At 26.9% G+C, this 19,435-nt stretch overlaps 1 protein-coding gene across 1 annotated transcript in view; it reads left to right on the top strand.

The window, feature by feature from the left end:
• LOC127278986 (receptor-type guanylate cyclase Gyc76C-like) overlaps positions 1–19,283 on the top strand; it is an 87,278-nt gene extending 67,995 nt beyond the window's left edge. The window contains exons 3-17 of the mRNA XM_051301007.1: positions 6,624–6,930; positions 8,339–8,485; positions 8,887–9,092; positions 9,392–9,551; positions 10,042–10,196; positions 10,785–11,072; positions 12,507–12,767; positions 13,317–13,388; positions 13,509–13,677; positions 14,120–14,269; positions 14,783–15,122; positions 15,353–15,575; positions 16,209–16,353; positions 16,528–16,784; positions 17,089–19,283. Coding sequence (XP_051156964.1) covers positions 6,624–6,930; positions 8,339–8,485; positions 8,887–9,092; positions 9,392–9,551; positions 10,042–10,196; positions 10,785–11,072; positions 12,507–12,767; positions 13,317–13,388; positions 13,509–13,677; positions 14,120–14,269; positions 14,783–15,122; positions 15,353–15,575; positions 16,209–16,353; positions 16,528–16,784; positions 17,089–18,039 — 3,831 coding nt within the window. The 3' untranslated portion in view covers positions 18,040–19,283. The remainder of the gene's footprint in view (positions 1–6,623; positions 6,931–8,338; positions 8,486–8,886; positions 9,093–9,391; positions 9,552–10,041; positions 10,197–10,784; positions 11,073–12,506; positions 12,768–13,316; positions 13,389–13,508; positions 13,678–14,119; positions 14,270–14,782; positions 15,123–15,352; positions 15,576–16,208; positions 16,354–16,527; positions 16,785–17,088) is intronic.
• Positions 19,284–19,435: the final 152 nt, after the last annotated feature.

Raw genomic sequence — 19,435 nt, 5'->3', positions numbered from 1 at the left:
ATAATAATATATACATTGGCAAGTTTTAATAGAATTTGAAAAATTATGCCACATTTAGTATAAGAAAATCGCTAGATTGGTCTCACTACCTACCCACTAAGTCGGATACTCTCAAGGTGGTCTCGTCTAAATATAGCCGAGTGTAGCCGAGAATAACACACATATTCTCCAACGAGCCGGCCGGCAATGTCCAAAGGCTCAACAACAGCACCTCCATCGATGTGAAACACTAATATCATGCCACCATGTCCAAAATAAACACTACTGTTGTCTTATTATCAAAAAAGTATACTGGGTTTGAAATCAAAATTTCATAATTTAAAAGGACTAAAATTTAGCATCGGATTGATTTGAAATGAAATTGCAGGATTAAAATTAAGATTTTTAATAAAACACGGATCGATTCGGAGTGATGTGGAAAGAATTTTTTTTGTTAAGTTACGTAGAAATTTAGATTCGGATTAAAACTTGTTGGCTCGGAAACTCCAAAATGTAATCTAAATTGCCTATAATAGAACGATTTTACTATGCCAAATTTTGTTTTTCAATGTATTAAAAATAAGATGCAACACAATTATATTTTAATCCAATTTTTCAAAGAAAATTTGTCTTTTTGAATTTGCTTTCTCATAGATTTAATTAATTAATAAAATTCCATTATATGATAATAAAATTTTATACATATATACTTAATTTGTGTTTGCTCACTTTCAAATAGTAAACGTTCTTTTTTATATGTAGGGGGAATATATATGGAATGTTAAAGACTCTATCTGAGAAAAGTCGCGCGTTTGTGATGGAATCTCTTTACATTCCAAGAGTTTTTCAGCGACATCCGATCTTTGAAAGCCTCCCGTTATTTTAGTTTGCCCTTCGGCTTCAAACAAGTAGCAACAGGTGTTTTGATCTTCCGTTACACATCTTGTATATATATATATACGAGAAAGTTCTCCAATTTTTGCAACATTTTAAAATTAGTTTTTTCCCTATATTTTGTCTATATTATACTATATTTTTCCCTTATGTTGTAAATTTGTAAATTTTTCTTACATAAATTATATTAAAAAATAAGCATTTTCTTTTTAAAAGAACAATTATTCAGAAAATGTCAACATTCTTTCACCTCAATGATTGATTTAAATCGTTAATTAAAAATTTGTCATAATTTCTTGTCAACTACCGCACTCTACTCTAGTGAAAATTTAGTGACTTCATTGTTAAAATTAAAAGTTATTATAAAGTTACTAAATTTTCAATAGAGCAGGGTGCGGTAGTTGACAACAATTGAGCTTCCCAATTCTATAACTCGCCCGACACTCGGACGAAAGCTCTATTGGTAGTCGGGTAGCAGCGAGAGAGCCATTGACGCTCGCTTCTACCCGACTACCAATAGAGCGTTCATCCGAGCGTCGGGCGAGTTATCAATTATGACAAATGGTGAGTGGGGACAATGGCAACCAACCGAATAGACAAAAGCAGGGTGAAGAATTTGTCACAATTATAAAGCTATGTCATATTTCAGACGTTCTAGACTATTGATTTCCAGTGGAAATTAAATGCGCCCATTCTAAACTAACCCTTAAGGCTACGGTCACGCTATCTCATGCATGCAGAAACATTTGACTGGTCACACTTCAACAAAATCTAGTGAATGTTTAGTAACTTTCTAGTAATTTTCCAAAAATTTCGGTTGTAACTAGAATGTTACTAAACAGTCACTAAATTTCGTTGAAGTGTGACTGTACCCTAAGTTTAAATCAAATATATTATGTTTTTTAATTCAAACAAATATTTTTAAATGAAAGTAATCGACCTTTTCCGTATATTATAAAATAAAATTTACAAACAGTGCTAAATTAAACAAAATCGTTTAAACAGATATCTATATTTAAATTAAGGATTCTTTTTTCTAAGTTTGAAATTCTGTGAAGAATTATTTAGAAAATGTCAATATCCTTTCACCTCAATGATTGATTTAAATCGTTAATTATAAATTTGTCATAATTCTCGTCAATTACCGCACTTTGCTTTATAGTGAAAAGGTTGGTTTCCATTGTCCCCACTCGCCATTTGTCATAATTCCCGTCAACTAACGCACCCTGCTCTAGTAAAACTTAGTGAATTTATTGTTAAAATTAAAAGTTACTATAAAGTTAATAAATTTTTACTAGAGCAGGGTTCGGTATAGTTGACGAAAGTTATAACAAATGGCGAGTGGGGACAATGGAAACCAACCAAAATTTAGTGACTTTATAGTAACTTTTAATTTTAACTATTATAAAGTCACTAAATTTTCACTAGAGCAGGGTGCGATAGTTGACGAGAATTATGACAAATGGCGAGCGGGGACAATGAAAACCTTCCAAATGTTTAATCTCAAAAATGAAAATGAAAAATTAAATAAATTGTTAAACTTATTTCTTATTATTTTGTTGTTATTATTATCCTAAAGTAAGCTAAAAATAAAAATGATGATAATGATAATAATGAAAAAAAAATAATAACATTCAACTTAAAATAGATAAAAGATTTCAATTAACTGTTGTTGATGTTTAAAGTTTATCATAACAAGCTGAGTTTATTTAACTTTTTTTTTCCTTTTTGTTTTCTGGTGAAAACTAGTTTATGTAGTAAAACAGTTCCTCAGCAATTAACGTATTACAATTTGCTAATTAGAATCAACTGCACTTGTTAGATTTGATCTAAAAGTAATTTCAAGTGCAAACGTGAAACCTTACTGAAACGAAGGAAAGGTAAATCTAAATCTAGCGTTAGCGGTACCACGCACGAGCGTAATAGGCTTTGTCGAGATCTATCCCGCGTCTGGTAGGAAGCTATATAGGTAGGTTGCTCGATAGGAAAGATAGCTGGCTGAGATAGGTTATTATGTAGGCAAGTATCAACCTACATAATATATATCAGGTGTGTGCGACTTTTTGAGTAGGTACTTTAACTGCATAAAATGATGTATTTGTCCTTTTTCAAAAAAAAATTTTATTATTGTTAGAGAATATTTATGCTTCACAATTGACTCGAATTCACAATTTTACATCTTCCCATTTTTTATAGCTATTATGGTAGAAAGAATATAATTTTTCTTGTATTTTAAATTTTATTTAAAAATCTGATTTCAATAATATTAAAAGGAACATGATTTATTTTAATTTTTGTTAATAATTAATTTTCCACTAATACAATTTAGTATTATAACCAAATTTTTTAGCTAAATTTTCATTAAGCAAAATCTCTAATTCATAAAATTATATATATATAGCAAACTTTTTACTTAACAGAATATTGAGATATAAAATCGAGATAAATAAGTCGTTTTAGAACGTATATAATATATAATGAATTTGAATGGAAGCAATAAAGAGGCGAACCGCTGAAAGATGAAAAGACAAGAGTGTGACATGATTGAAAATTCAAAGAGGCTTGATGAAGACTCGTCGTTTATGTTCGCTTATATATTATTATATAAAAGGGCGTGTAATCTGCGAGATATGAAAATTTTGAAATTAGTACGTTTCGCTTATATATATATATGGTTCCCGGAGGGGGTGTATGTATATATGCGCAAAAGCCTGTTGCGGCGGTGGTCGCCGTTAAAAGAAGAACTGACCCCGAGTTGTCATGTTTAATTTATATGTTAATGAGCACATGTCACATTCCAGCATGCGGAGCTCTCCGTTGCAGTATGCACTTCCAGAGTTGTCCGTTCATTTTGTTCCTGCTCCCCTATCTCCTTTAGTCCACGGTTTATTATTAACCGAGTGTGTTGCGTTGCATCGTGCCGCGCTCTCCCTACCCTTCCATCACATATTGTATATATATATGTATAATATGTACCATGTTTGCAACATAATATACCGAACACTGACACTATGGATACGCTGATTGTAAATACAAAAAAAAAAAATTCTGATTAGAATAATCGGAATAAAATATATATATGGGCGAGTCTCCACTAGGAGGTCATTTTCATGATTCAGCAGTTTAGTTTTGTTAAAATTGACATTTATGACGTATTATTTAAAAAAAAAAGTTGTTTAAGTATATTTTTTGCGATCAAGTATTTTGTTTTTTTCAACGAAATATATAAATATTCAATTATTTTATCTTTACACTTGGAAAAATTAATATAATTCGCATCTTAATTAAAATAAATAGAGATCTTTTTGAACTAGTTCGATTAATTTAACATATGAATATTATAGAAATCAAAAATTAAAGATTTTTAAAAATAATTAATTAATTATTATTATATTAATTAATATGAACATTAATAATATTATATTAATTAATTACAATGGTTTTTGTTAAAAAAAATAATTTAAGATTATTAATGCATTAGTGTAAATAAAATGTATAATAATAATAACACTGTTTGAATTTGAGAAATATTTTACTCTAGAATAATTTGATACAAAAAATGGATTATTTGAATAATATCAATAAAATATAATTATATTTTAGAAATATTATATTTCCTCTGCTGAAAAATTATTGTCCAAAGCCGGTCCCGTTCACGTGTAAAGATAAACATAACCTTAAAAGATGCAGCAATTCTTGGGGCGGGCGATCGTATTTAAATATTGTTTTAAATTTACTAATAGAATGGAATAAACTTACCTTTCAATTTTTCCTCATAACTGGAAAAGCCCTAGTTAGACAATAAATCTTCTATATTCATGATTTATCTTTTAAATATAATCAACTCACTTGTATCAAACTGTCGCAAACAATATAAGTGTCTGCCATTTTCATAACATAAAAACTAGTAAGAAGTGGGGAGACTGAGCAGTCGCATTTAATCAACGGGTAGTGTTGGCAAAAGAACCGTTTAGTAAATTCAACTACAAGGAACTAAACGCTGTTTAGTAACAGCGAATGCCAGTAAAGTTATCCTAACAATATTTTTGCCTATTAAACGCGTTTTGTAGACACCACTGTAACTCTTCTCTCCGTGTTGCTTCCTTCTATTCCAGTACCCCGCCCTGTAGCGAAAAACAGTTACCATTCCCTGCAAAGTGTCACAATTTGGATGTTTCACTGATTATTTTATATTTATTATGGTTGGTTTCCATTGTCCCCACTCGCCAAAATCCCTACTCGCCATTTGTCAAAATTCTCGTCAACTACCGCACCCTGCTCTAGTGAAAATTTAGTAACTTTTAATTCTATTATTAAATAAGTCCCTAAATGTTCACTAGAGCAGCGTGCGGTAGTTAACAAGAATTGTGACAAATGGCGAGTGGGAACAATGGAAACCAACCTTATCAATAAGATTTTGACATGATTCTTAACATAAAAAAAATTCGTATTAACTCTTTCAGTGTCACTGACGCCTATAGGCGTCACGACAAAACTGGCCACCAGTGTCGCGTGACGCCTTTGACCAAAATCTTATTTCTATCTTATAGATTTGATTTGCTTGAAATTGGTTACTCGGGGTTTTTTGAGGTCGCTGATTACGAATTCGGTGTTAGTTTTTTAAAATTCAACATGGCGGATCCAGTATGTCTTAAGCAAACTGTATGATTTTTGAAATCTTCATTTTTCTCGACACTCGTGGTCAGATTTTTGTATTTGAGCCTGACACTCAAAGGGTTAATAACAGAAATGTACAATTGACTTTAATGACTTAATTCTAATACATTAATAGTTTTCAAAAGTTTACTAAATTCTTTAATTGTTAAGAATCTAATATGTGATGAGAAAGATATTATTTTATCATATCAATGTAAACATTCACTTCTATATTATGAAATACTGCAATCCTTTTTCTGATGTCAAAATTATTCTCAACTCTTTGAAAACCAAAAAAATAGTATATTGTGCATCTAGGGAGAAAAATGGTTGATTTCCACGAGAGTAGTTTGCAGTTCGAGGCGTAGCGAGCGCACGAGCCGAAGGCGATAAAATCATTTTCCTCCCGAGTTGCACATACTATTTTTTCTAACACACGTATACCGAAAGTACAAACGTGGTAGTGTGGATACTATTGATGATGGTTATAACGCATCATAATTTTTAGGATAATCCCTTATCGAGTTTTTCTAGAGACCTTGAAAAAACCCAGACTTAATCCTTTACAATTACTTTACAACTAAATTGTACTAAAAAACATATTTCGTGCAGATGTTGAGTTTTTCACTATTTCTACAACAATTTTAATGTTTCCCACAGACTTTTTTTCGTCAAAGGTTAGAAAACGCGATTACCGACCGTTCACTGTTTATAATTAATTATTATTAAAAAATAAATAATTCTTTAATTTTTTATTATGCTGTCGTCTTCTATGTACCCTAATAAGTGTGTATACAAAATGACAAATGATTTCATTAACATTTGTCAAAGATACGACGATTTAAGTTTGAAAATTTATTTTAATTTTAATTAACATTCAGCTAAATAAAAATTGTATTAAATATAAAATTCTGCTAAAAAAACACTTTAGTTATAAAGAAAACAATCAAATATATAATAATGATAATTTTTCTAAATGGAAATGTGTCCAAAATTAAAACAGTAGGGTAAATTAAAATGAAAATAATGTTAATAATTGATGATAAATAATAACTATTTATACTAATATGAATTTAATTGAATTTGTTTTGCAGAAATGTTCCGATGATAAGGCGTCAGCAATAAACACCTTTGCACGAACTGAACCACCTGATACTCAAGTCACAAAATCAGTAATAGCTCTATTACTTCATTATGATTGGAACAAATTTACCATCATTGCGGAAAAAGAATGGTCAACCGTCGCTAAATCATTGGAGCAACAAGCCAAAAAGCATAATTTCACCATCAATCATCATAAACGAGTCGAGGATGGACATGTTTGTTGTACAGAGAAACTTGAATGCTGTCAAGTCAGCAGGTGGTTTCATCTTATACAAGAAACGAAAAACATGACTCGAAGTTAGTGACACTTTTTTTCACCCAATTACAAAAAAAAAAAAAAATTTCTATCGGGACATTTATTTTCACATTGTATATAATTCCACAATTTTTATTCACTAAGTTGATTGTTAACAAAGTTAATTAAGCCAAATGTTTAACTAATTAAAAAAATTTGTATTTAGTCAAATATTTAATTAGTTGATATTTAATTTAACAAAATTTCCATATTTAACTCATGTTAAATTTTTATTTAATAAATTGTCTATTTAGCCAAATGTTTAAAAGGAAAATTTTTATTTACTTTAACATTAATTTAAGCGAAATTTCTATTTTTAGCAATTTTGTCATTAAATAGAATTTTTTTAAAAAAATGTTTATTTTAATAAATTTTTTATTTTTTCGAACGGTAATTAAGCCGAAATTATAAGTATATATTTAAAAAATTTTCGATATTTAACCGAATATTTAACTAAGTTTAATTTTTACCTATAATTGTTCATTTAGCCAATTCTTCATAAAGATAATTTTTTATTTAATTTAATTTTTATTTAGTTGAATTTCTAAAAAGCAAGTTTTTCATTATTCCAAAATTTTACCTTCTAATAATCTTTAATTATTTAAAAAATTTCAATTTGTCCTCATTTTTAAGTAGTCAAATTTTGTACTTACAATTAGCAATTAGCAAAATTAAAAAAAAAATTGTATTTACAAATTTTTATTTAGTCAAACGTCTGTTAAACCGATTTTAAAGGTAAATATTTAGTACAATTTTCATATTTTACCGAATATTAAGTAAATTTTTACTTTATCAATTGTTCATTTAGCCAATTGTTTATAGAGATAAATTTTTATTAAGCCGAATTTGTGTATACCAACTTTTCCATTAAACTTAAATTTTACTTATTAATAATCTATAATTATTATTTAAGAAAATTTTAAAATTGATATAATTTTTTTATTGACGAGTTTTTCACTTATTAGTCAAATTTTTATAAAACTGAATTTTATTTAGTTCAACTTTTATTTAACCGAATTTATATACATATTTAACCAAGTTTTTATTTAGCAGTATATTTACTCAACCAAATGTTCATTTAAGCAAAAATATATTATTTTAGTTAAAATTAAAAAATCAAAAATCAATTTTCCACCTGTTTCAAATGAAAATTCGATTTACTGTGATTTAGAGGAAATAAAATTCTGTTTTTTCAAATTCAGTTCAGATTGATATTTTTTTAATTTAATAAATTTGCATTCTGATAAATTGGTATTATTAATAAATATTTAGTTAAATGAAAATTCAATTAAACCAAATATTAAATAACTTGTGTTAAATAAAAATTCGACTATAAATAAAAAGTCGATTAAATTGAAAATCAAATAATAATAGAAAATTTGTTTTTACATAAAAAATTTTCTTTTCTAGTTTATATTTTTTTGGGAACCGCGTTATCATTATGGGACTTTATGACATCGATGCAAACTCAAAGGCTCTTGGATAACGGAGAATATATGGTAATTTATGTCGACATGAATACTTTTTCGTCGAAAGAGGCGCAAAAATACTTATGGAGTAAGTATATTTTAATTATTTTCAACTTTTTTCAATTGTTAAACTATAGAACATTTAAATATTTATATGTGACGCGCTCTGAAGAAAGGGACTTAAGCAAAAAATTATAGAGGTTATGTTTATGATAGTTTTACCTATATGATAAAAAATTCCTTTTTAATTAAATCAAAATCTGTTCTTTATTTTATATTTTTGATGCATTGAAGACTTAATATAAACATCACTTGTTTTTTTTTTTTTATTAAAATTTTTTTTATATTAATTATTTTCTGTATATTTTTACTTTAAACTATCATAAACATAACCTATAATTTTTAACTTCTTATATTCCTTTTTTAAAAGCGCGTCAAATTTTTATACGCAAATTGAACAAAATTCATTGTTCACCTTGAAATCGACAGGACCCGACGACCTCAATACATTGAAAAATTGTCTCGAACCCAAGGACTTCCTGAAAAAGGCACGATCTCTTCTGGTTGTTGTTTCCACCCCACCTACTCAAAATTACGGGGAATTCACTAAGAAAGTCCGCGAATATAATGTCAAGGAACCCTTTAATTTTATGACTCCACTATTGTTCCAAACTGGATCACAAAAATTCGAAAAGGTGAATAAATTGAAAAAAAAAGATTATTTATTACATTTTTAAAAAATATTAATACTCTTTTTTTTAAAAATACATTTTTTAAATTTTTAAACAATTTTAAAATAAAATTTTTTAATTTTAAAAAAGTCTTTAAAAATATTTTAATTTTCTTTCTTTTTAAAGAAATTTAATTTTATACATTAATTCAAATCTTTTAATATATTGTAATTTTAATTAGATAATTATTGATGAAAAAAATATGGAATTTTAAAAATATAATTCCTAACAACAAAATTATATTTTATTTTCATTTTTTCCAGTATGTATCAATTCATGCGGCGTATCTTTATGATTCTGTTAAACTTTATGCAAGAGCGCTTGATCAACTTTTGCGAAATAATCCTGAAAGTACATTGGAGGAAATTGCCAGCAATGGAACTCAAATAATAGAAACCATCATTAAAAATCATACATATCAAAGTTAGTGTTAACAAAAAAAAAAAAAAAAAAAAAAAAAAACCTACAAAATAATAAACTGATAAAAAAAATGAATTTTAAAATTCTTTATACAGGCCTCGGATTGTAAGACTTTTTTTATTTTCTTTCAGTAGAGACAAAAAAACAAAATTTTGTCTTAGTTCAATTTTGAAATATTCGAAAAAAATTTTCTTTATAATATTCCTATAGAATTATTCTTATTAAGAAATTAATAAAATTAATTTATTTTTCTAATAACAATAGTTATTTGAAATAAAATATTATTTATTAACCAATTAAATTTATTAAAAATCAAAACTTGACTTTTTCTACTTTTTTCTTGGAATTTAAATTAACTAAAATGACTTTTTCTTGCATCTTAAAGTCGATCCGAGGCCTATTTATACAAATTCTTTATATAAAAGGAAGAATATTATAAAAAATAGAAATAAATTGATTGAATGAAAAAAATAAAGATTATTTTGTTTCCTAGGCGTAAGTGGAGCTACAATCAAATTGGATAAACACGGTGATTCGGAAGGGAACTTCTCGGTTCTTGCTCTTAAAAAAGACCCTTTTCAAGTTTTTAATTTTTCCTGTGATTATCAAATGAAACCAGTCGGTCAATTTCATCAGGGTGAAAATCTAGTGAGTGAGTCATTTACAGCATCCATTCAGATTATTTATATTGTATATATTAATTCTGAAATTTTTTTTTTGTTAAAAAAATCATCGAATCATTATAATCGTGAATTTTAATTTCTCATTTATTTTAAAAGAAAATTTCTTCAACTAGTGATTTTAAAAATTATTCTTCAATCAAGAAAAGAGATCTTTAATATATTAACCATTAATTTTATTGAATCTTTATTATTATTTTTAAAGAATAAATTAAAAAATATTTATTTATTTACAGTAATAAATATTGTATAATATTTTATATTACAGTAATATAATAAAATTATTAGTGAAATAATATAAATAAGTATTATTAAAATAAAATAATAAAATATATGTTAATAAAATTGAAAAATTTTTTTAAAAAGAAAAAATCATTTATAATTAATTTCTGTATATTTGAAATAATTTTTTTATAATTTGTTCAAAGTATAATTGGAAGAATTTTAATTAAAATACAAAGAAGTAATTAAAATAATAATAAACTTTAATAGTTTGGAAAAATAGAGGATATCCCGATTTGCAAAAAAAAAAACACATTTTTCTATTTTTTAATAGGTTTATCGGCCCTCAGAAGCAATGGATTGGCCAGGTAAAAATAAACCGGAAGCTGAACCAGGTTGCGGTTTTCGAAATGAACATTGTCCTCAAGATGATATGCATCTTCGTAGCATAATAGCTGCTGGCGTTTTAGCGGCTTTATTATTTTGTGCCACTGTAGTCACAATAAGTATATATCGTCGTTGGAAAATCGAACAGGAAATTGAGGGATTACTTTGGAAAATTGATCCAAATGAAATACACGGTTATCCCCATCTGGACAATTTGATGTCGTCACCTAGTAAAGTACGTAGAGTCACAAAATTAAATGATTTCTATAAACTTTTCATTCTTTTATTATTTATACGTTTTATTGTTGTTTAATTATTATCATAAAAAACAGTTTTCTTTTCTTTTTCTTTTTTTATTAGTTATTTTTATTTAACTTTTTTTTTGTTGGAGATAAAACAATCTCTCAAAATTTTGTTTTGAGTAAATAATGAAAAAAATTGTTATTTTGAATATAAGTAAAAGAATTATTTATTATTTTTAAATTTTTTATCGATTAATGAACAAATTATTTTCTAAATTTTCACTAATTTTTAAATTTTAATTATTTTTAAATTCAATTATTTCGTAAATTTCATTTTTTCATGTTAAATTATTTTATAAATTCAATTATTTGAACATTTATTGCTCAATTTAAAAAATATAAATAAATAAATAATGAAAATTATGGGACGCATGATTATGTTCTAAAAAACATTAGTTAGAATTTTCAATTTATGGAATTTCATTTGTCCTAATTACTTTTGAGCTGAATTTTTATTTGTTCGAATTAGCATTTTGCAAAATTTTCATCAAAACGATTTTCTATATTACAAAACTTTTATATAACCGAAAATTCACTTCACAAAATTTTTATTTGTTCGGATTTTTATTCGTCAGAATTTTTATTTGCTCAAATTGTCATTTAACATAATAGGCATTTTAAAAAATTTTTATTGGGTAGAATTTCATTGCATAGAATTTTCTTTCAGATGAATTTTCATTTGTCCGAAATTTCAAACGGCCGAACAAACAATCGACAGACAGATTTCGGCGCGATTTTTAAAATCAACCAATCACAATTTTATGGATAATTTTAAAAATCATGCCGAAATCTTTCTGTCGATTGTTTGTTCGGTCATTTGCAATTTCGGACAAATGAAAATTCTATTATGTAATTAGAAATTCTGTTAAATGATTTTTCGGTTAAGTAAAAATTCTATAGTATGAAAAATCGGTTATATGGAAATTATATCAAATAATAATTCGAACAAATGAAAATTCATCTGAAAGAAAATTCTATGCAATGAAATTCTACCCAATACAAATTTTTTAAAATGACTATTATGTTAAATGAAAATTTGAGCAAATATAAATTCTGACAAATAAAAATTCGAACAAACATTCTGTGAAGTAAATTTTTGATTATATAAAAATTTTATAATATAGAAAATCGGTTTGATGAAAATTCTGCAAAATACTAATTCGAACAAATAAAAATTACTGCTCAAAAGTAAATAGGACAAATGAAATTCCATAAAATGAAAATTCTAACTAATGATTTTTAGAACATATTCATACGTCCCTAATTAACGAAATACATATGTTTTTTTTTTTGAGTATATTTAAAAAGAAAAATAAATTAAACAATTTGGCGGTTTAATGGAATTTTTTTTATTTTTCATTTTTCAGTTAAGTTTAGTTAGTGCTATGTCTTATGAGTCAAGATGTGGAAATCAGGTATTTGCACAAACTGGTCACTATCATGGAGTGGTAGTTAGAATAAAGGAATTGAAATTTTCCAAGAAAAAAGACATTTCACGAGACGTTATGAAAGAGATGCGCGTTCTTCGTGAAATAAGACACGGTAATCTCAATTCTTTTATTGGAGCGTGCGTCGAGCCCATGAGGATATTATTAATTACCGATTATTGTGCCAAAGGAAGTCTTTACGTAAGTATAGATAATATTTAGTATCGAAATTCAATTTGCGGAAAAAAATTTCCTTTTTTTCATTCTAATCTATTTATATATGTATAATAATAGAAAAGAAAACAAAATGAAATCTAATTTTAATTAAAATTAAGAAAGTTTAAATTTATATATTTTTATTAATATTTCTATTATTAAAAATTATTAATAGAATTGTTATGTCTAAATTTTAACTTTCTAATTTATTATTTTATCATATTTTTATTTACTTAATTTATTTATTAATTTTTATTATTTATTTATTCATAGTCCACACCTTTCGGTTTCGGACGAACTTCCGGTTTACATCTTTCTATTCTTATATTACATCAAAATAATTGCACAAAACGTAAATTTAAAACTTAAATTAAAATTAATTTTTATTATTTATATTGTTATTTTATTTTCTATTAATTATTACTTTCTATTTTTTTTTATTTATTAGAATTATTTATGAATTTAAAGAGTTAAATGAGAAATAAAAAATATTTCTTAATGCAAAAATTGATAATTTTCCGTTCTTTTTTCCAGGATATCATTGAAAATGAAGATATAAAATTAGACGATATGTTCATTGCATCATTAGTTCATGATCTCATTAAGGTAAAATTTTTAATTAACCAAGAAGTGTAAAATGAAATTGATATCATTTTTATATAATATAATATTTACTTTATTGTAATGATTTTAAAAAAAAGAAAATTATTTTTATTTTTACATCAGGGTATGTTGTACATTCACGAGTCATCCGTACTAGTCTGCCATGGTAATCTCAAGTCTTCCAATTGCGTTGTGACTTCACGCTGGGTTCTTCAAGTTTCTGATTTTGGTCTTCACGATATGCGCCACTGTGCCGAGTCCGATAGCATCGGTGAACATCAGTATTATCGAAGTATAAAAAATTCTTCATTTATTCTTGTTTCTTAATAATAATTTTGTTTATTTATTTATTTATTTACATTTTAAACGAGCTAAAAAATCTCCTCTTTCGTACTGTCTAAATAAAGATAATAAAATTTACGACAAAGAAAGCTATTAAAAAAAATTCATTTCGAAAATGATGATTCAATTTTGAATTTTCACACAAAAATAATTCTATCGGTGTATTTTTTTGGTAAATAAAATAAAATTAATGTATCTTTTTTACTAATTTTTCTATAATTTCTTGTTTTTATTTTTTTGCTTATAATTGAAATTGAAATCAAATTTGACTTTTTTCTAATTTAAAACTACGGAATTAAATGTTAATAAATATTAAAAAATTGATAGTAAAATGTCATAACAAGGTAAATAATTGAAAGTGAATTAAAGTTTTGTTAATTTAATAATTACAGACTTGTTTTGGAAGGCGCCGGAGTTACTAAGGAGTCTTAATGCTCCAATCAGAGGGACCCAAGAAGGGGACATATACTCGTTTGCGATTATACTTTATGAAATGATCGGTAGGAAAGGACCTTACGGTGGAGTAAATTTAGAGCCCAAAGGTAAGTGAAAAATAAATTTAGAAAAGTAGATAATTTAGCTAATTGAATGAGCAAAAAAAAAATCATTTCAATCACCAATTTTTAATACTTTTATATGATTTTATTTTAAATATTCACCAACTCTTAAATCAATTTTTTTTAACCATTGCAAAACTCCAAATTTAAAAAAAAAAATTCTGAATTCGTAAATAATTTACATAAATAAAACTTGAAAATTTGTTTAAAAGAAGTAACTGTCATATTTTTTTTTATTTAAATTTTTGAAATTCATAAAAATTTGCCTGTTTGATTTCAAGAAAGAAATAAAATATTTATTAAAATTAAAAAATTTTTTTTTCTTCCAATTTAAATCGACTAAAAGAACTTTTTTTGAGCCTTAAAAGCGATTCAAGGTCTGAAATTGGTAATTGAAATTAATAATTTTAATTAATAATATAAAATAATTAGTTTAAAATAGTTATAATATTTTAATAAATGTTAATTAATGAAAAATAATAAATTTAATTAATTCAGAAATCATAGACCGAGTGAAAAGGTTCCCGGACGATGGTGAACCGCCGTTTAGACCTAATGTTGACATTCTCTCGGAATCGGAGGCCGATTGTGCCGAATATATTGTTAGTACAATTACCGATTGTTGGACAGAATGTCCCGAACTTCGACCTGACTTTAAAATAATTAGAACCAGACTGAAGAAAATGAAAGCCGGTAGGCATCGCAATATTATGGATCAAATGATGGATATGATGGAAAAATATGCCAACAATCTCGAGGATCTAGTCAGTGAGCGAACGCGCCTTCTCTTCGAGGAAAAACAAAAAACGGAGGATCTCCTTCATCGAATGTTACCTGAGTATGTTTCTTTTTCTTCTTCTTCTTTCATTGTTGTCGTATTATTTTTTTTTCTATATAAATAAAATAACCGGACGTTAAAATAACAATAATTTAGATAGTTTTTAAATAATATTTTTTCCTTTGAATTTTTAATTATAAAATTTTAAAAATTGTAAGAATTTAAAAATAATGATAAAGAAAATTAATTTTAGAATAAAAATGTTAATGATAGTTTTTTTTGTATTTTAGACCAGTAGCTAATTGTCTAACAAATGGAATTGGAGTTGAGCCAGAAGCTTTCGATTTGGTTACTATATATTTCAGTGACATTGTTGGTTTTACATCGATGTCCGCCGAAAGTACACCCTTTCAGGTGGTTAATTTTCTCAACGATTTATATACGTTATTCGATCGCATCATCAAAGGATACGACGTTTACAAAGTCGAAACAATTGGTGATGCATACATGGTGGTAAATATCAGGCAAATTTTATTATTAAAAATAACAAACAAAAAAATAAATAATAAAACAAGGTTTTAATTTAATAGTTTTTTTTAGTAAAAATTTAACAACAGTGAAATTAAAAAAAAAAGTTTCAAAATAAAAAGAAAAAGCCATAATTAGTAAAAGACAAAATTAACAATTTTGAAAATTTAAAAAAAAATTATTTATTTTATTATTTTAAAGTGGGGAGGCATGAATTATGTTCTAAAAATCTTTAGTTAGAATTTTCATTTTGTCGAATTTCATTTGTCATAATTACTTTTGAGCTGAATTTCTATTTGTTCGAATTAGTATTTTGCATAATTTTCATCAAACCTATTTTCTATATTACAAAATTTTTATATAACCGAAAATTCACTTCACAGAATTTTTATTTGTTCGAATTTTTATTTGCACCAAAAAATCGAATTATTATTATTATTGATCAATATTTTTCACTTTTCATGATATTTTCTGAAAAAATATTTTTAAAAAAATATTTTAAATAATCAATAATCCTGATTATATATAATTATTTATAATTTTAAATATTGTATATTTTTTTTTTACAATAATACATAATTCAATATAAAATAGTCTGATTAAAATTATTTTTCCCAGGTTTCTGGTCTGCCGATAAAAAATGGAAACAGACATGCAGGAGAGATAGCGTCAATGTCTTTGGAATTACTGAATGCAGTTAAACATCACACTATAATTCATCGTCCTCAAGATACTTTAAAGCTTAGAATTGGAATTCATACAGGTATTAATTTCATCTATTTTCTTTTAAGTCCCCTTTTCTTCGTAAATGAATTTAAAAATTTTCAAAAATCATGAAAAAAATAAATACTAACAATTTTCAATTAATTTTTTTATTCTAAGCCGAAAGGCAAGAATTATGTAGAATAAATAAAATATTGGAATTTATTAATTTTAGGACCGGTAGTCGCCGGTGTTGTGGGATTAACAATGCCGAGGTATTGTCTTTTTGGCGATACTGTTAACACTGCCTCAAGAATGGAATCAAATGGAGAACCATTAAGAATTCACATAAGTGCCCAGTGCAAAGAGGCGCTCGACATTGTCGGCGGTTACACCATCGAGGAACGTGGTTTAGTACAAATGAAAGGAAAGGGAGAAGTTAAGACTTACTGGCTCACTGGAGCCACCGAAAAAGCTATTCAAAAACGAGAGGTATTTATCAAAGAACCGTTTTTTTCCTTTTTTTAAAATAATTATCAAAGAAATTGTCTTAAATTATTGAAAATAATTGATTTTGCAAAAAATTCAAGTTAATGTATTTTTTTAATAATTCAATTTTAAAGATAAAAAAAAGTCATGCAATCCAAGGTCTGTTATTGAAAACCTCTTGAAATATTTTCATTAGGGTTAGGGAAAAAATTTTAATTTTGACAGAAAATCAGGGAAAAGTCATAAGGAAAAACAAAATAATATTTTTGTATAATGAATTCCTATTTTAAAAAAAAATTTCTTTCAGGTTGACGTTGGCGATTTACCGCCACTATTTTGTCGTCCAAGACGTAGTCCTAAATTGAATCCAGACTCGAGGCAAGCATCGCTACTCGGTGGATTAGGTGCCGGAAGTCGAAGACAATCAAGTGTTCCAAGGCCAACGCCCGACGACACAACATCCCAATGCGGTGGTTCAAGTCCTTTGCCACGTCATCTTCTTGTTCGTAAACTCGATCGTTCACCTCTTTTCATCACTGAGAATTCATCATCGAAAACAACCCTCGACAATGTGACAATACGCGAGGAAGCCGAGAATCGTGCGGCAAACATTAAATTAGCCCTTGACGATTTATTTTTAAATACACGACCAAGTGTGAGAAAAAATCCACGTGTCCTCTCAACAATTGCCTCATCATCATCAACAAGCGATTATCCATCATTTGTGAGAGAATCACGATCGCTCGATCCATTTCCAATTGATTATAATAAAAGAAATCATGACGAAGACGACAACGACGATTCATCATTGTCGCCACATTGGAGAGACACAACAAAAAAGAGTTTCCGATCAATGGAAAATTGTGACAAGTGCATAAGAACAAATTCGAAAACACAATTAACGGACAAAGTGTTAAATAATAATTATCCAAACGGCAATGTGATAATAGTGCCTCGTGCCGAGAATTCAACGAACGAAGCTGAAATTCCACTTTTAAAGAATAGCGACGATAATAACGGCGGCGGCGACAATAACGGTTGTGTCGGTGAAGTTGTCCAAGTCAAACGATGGCGATCACTCGATCAAATTGTCTCAACGCCAAATGCCGCCGATAAAAAATCATCGGCGAGAAATTCAATCAAAAGTTGGTTAGTCAATTTATTCAATGGCAATGGATTAAGAAACAGTGATGTTTCACTGAGACGTGGCGTTATTGCCGGTTATGATATACAATCCGAGAGAGAGAGCATCGTTTGACGTCTCATCTTTTCAAAAAAAAAAAAAAAATGAAAGATCAGAGACGCGGCAACTCCACAAAAAAAAGAAATTTCTAGAAAAAAAAGTACAATTTATAAATAAGTGTTTACAAAAATTTACATTTTTTTTTCAAATAGAAACAAATTATAATTTTTCGATTTTTTTTTACTACGTGCCAATTGTTAAAAAGAAAATATTTTTTTACAAGTTTTACAAAGTGTGAAAATTTTTTTTTTTGTAAAAAATTGAAAAAAAATAATTTTTCGCGATCTCTGATCCATTTTCTGTATATTGTAAATTTAAGATGTTAGAAAAGATTTTTTTTCAGAAATCAGTTCATGTTTGCCATGTTTTAGAGCCATTTTTTTTATAAGCCTCCGTGCAATTTGTTTTTTTTTTTTTTTTTTGTATATTGAAGAGTTACCGATATTTAAAAGAAAGAAAAGATATATTATAATTATTTTATGAACTTACGAGCATCTTTTTTTTGATTGTTAGGAAAAAAAAATTAAAAACAAAAAATAATGAGAGCGAGAGACATTTTTACACAATGCCCGACTGTCGTAACGTCAAACTCAAGATTTTTTTTTTTTTTTTTATATTGTCGTGCGACTTTTCTGTCTGTTTTCTTTATATTATATTATACATATATAAATATATAAATATATATTTTTTTTGTACACATTAGGAAGAAAATAATTATAATAAAAAAATGAAAAAAAAAACCGAGAGAAATGTTTCTAACCAAAGTGTTTGACGAAAGCGAAAAGAGAATCGGATGATTTCTTTGGAACTCGTTGGAATATTAGGATTTGTTCGTGAAAGAAAGAAAGAAAGAAAGAGAGAGAATATGAGAGAATATGAGAGAGAAAAAGAGGTCGACTCAATTTGTATAGTTTACATTATATGTACATAAAATAGTGCGCATGAAAAATATTATTCATCCACGCGTCGCGTAACGCTTTTTTTCACAAGATATAATGCGAAATCGCGCGAATTTATACATCAATATAATAAAATGTATTTATATATTTGTTCACTGAAGGAAAGCAAAATATCTGTATGGCTGTGAAAAGTGAACTAGATGGTACCTAAGGTGCTTAGTAATATATCACGTTGTCAAATGTATATAACTGAATAATAATATATCGATGTAAAAAAAATACTATGTAAATTAAAAATGATTACCTTCTATAATGGTTAATTAAAATGTACCTTTTCAAATAAATCCATTTTGCATCGTTTTACTTCTTTAAATTTCTCCTATTTAAAAAAAAAATATATTTTTATTATGGGGCATTCGATGGGTCATACGTATTTCTTTATTTTTTTTTTTATTTGATAAAAATGAAGGAATTTATGATTTTTTTACATTTAACGTCATCAAAGGCAGTGT

Source organism: Leptopilina boulardi, unplaced genomic scaffold (genome assembly GCF_019393585.1).
Source record: "Leptopilina boulardi isolate dan_hultmark-lab unplaced genomic scaffold, ZJU_Lbou_2.1 LbouV2_213, whole genome shotgun sequence".
Taxonomy (NCBI): Eukaryota; Metazoa; Arthropoda; class Insecta; order Hymenoptera; family Figitidae; genus Leptopilina; species Leptopilina boulardi.
The sequence above is the reverse complement of the archived record's forward strand: the minus strand, read 5'-3'. Positions and strand labels throughout refer to the sequence as shown.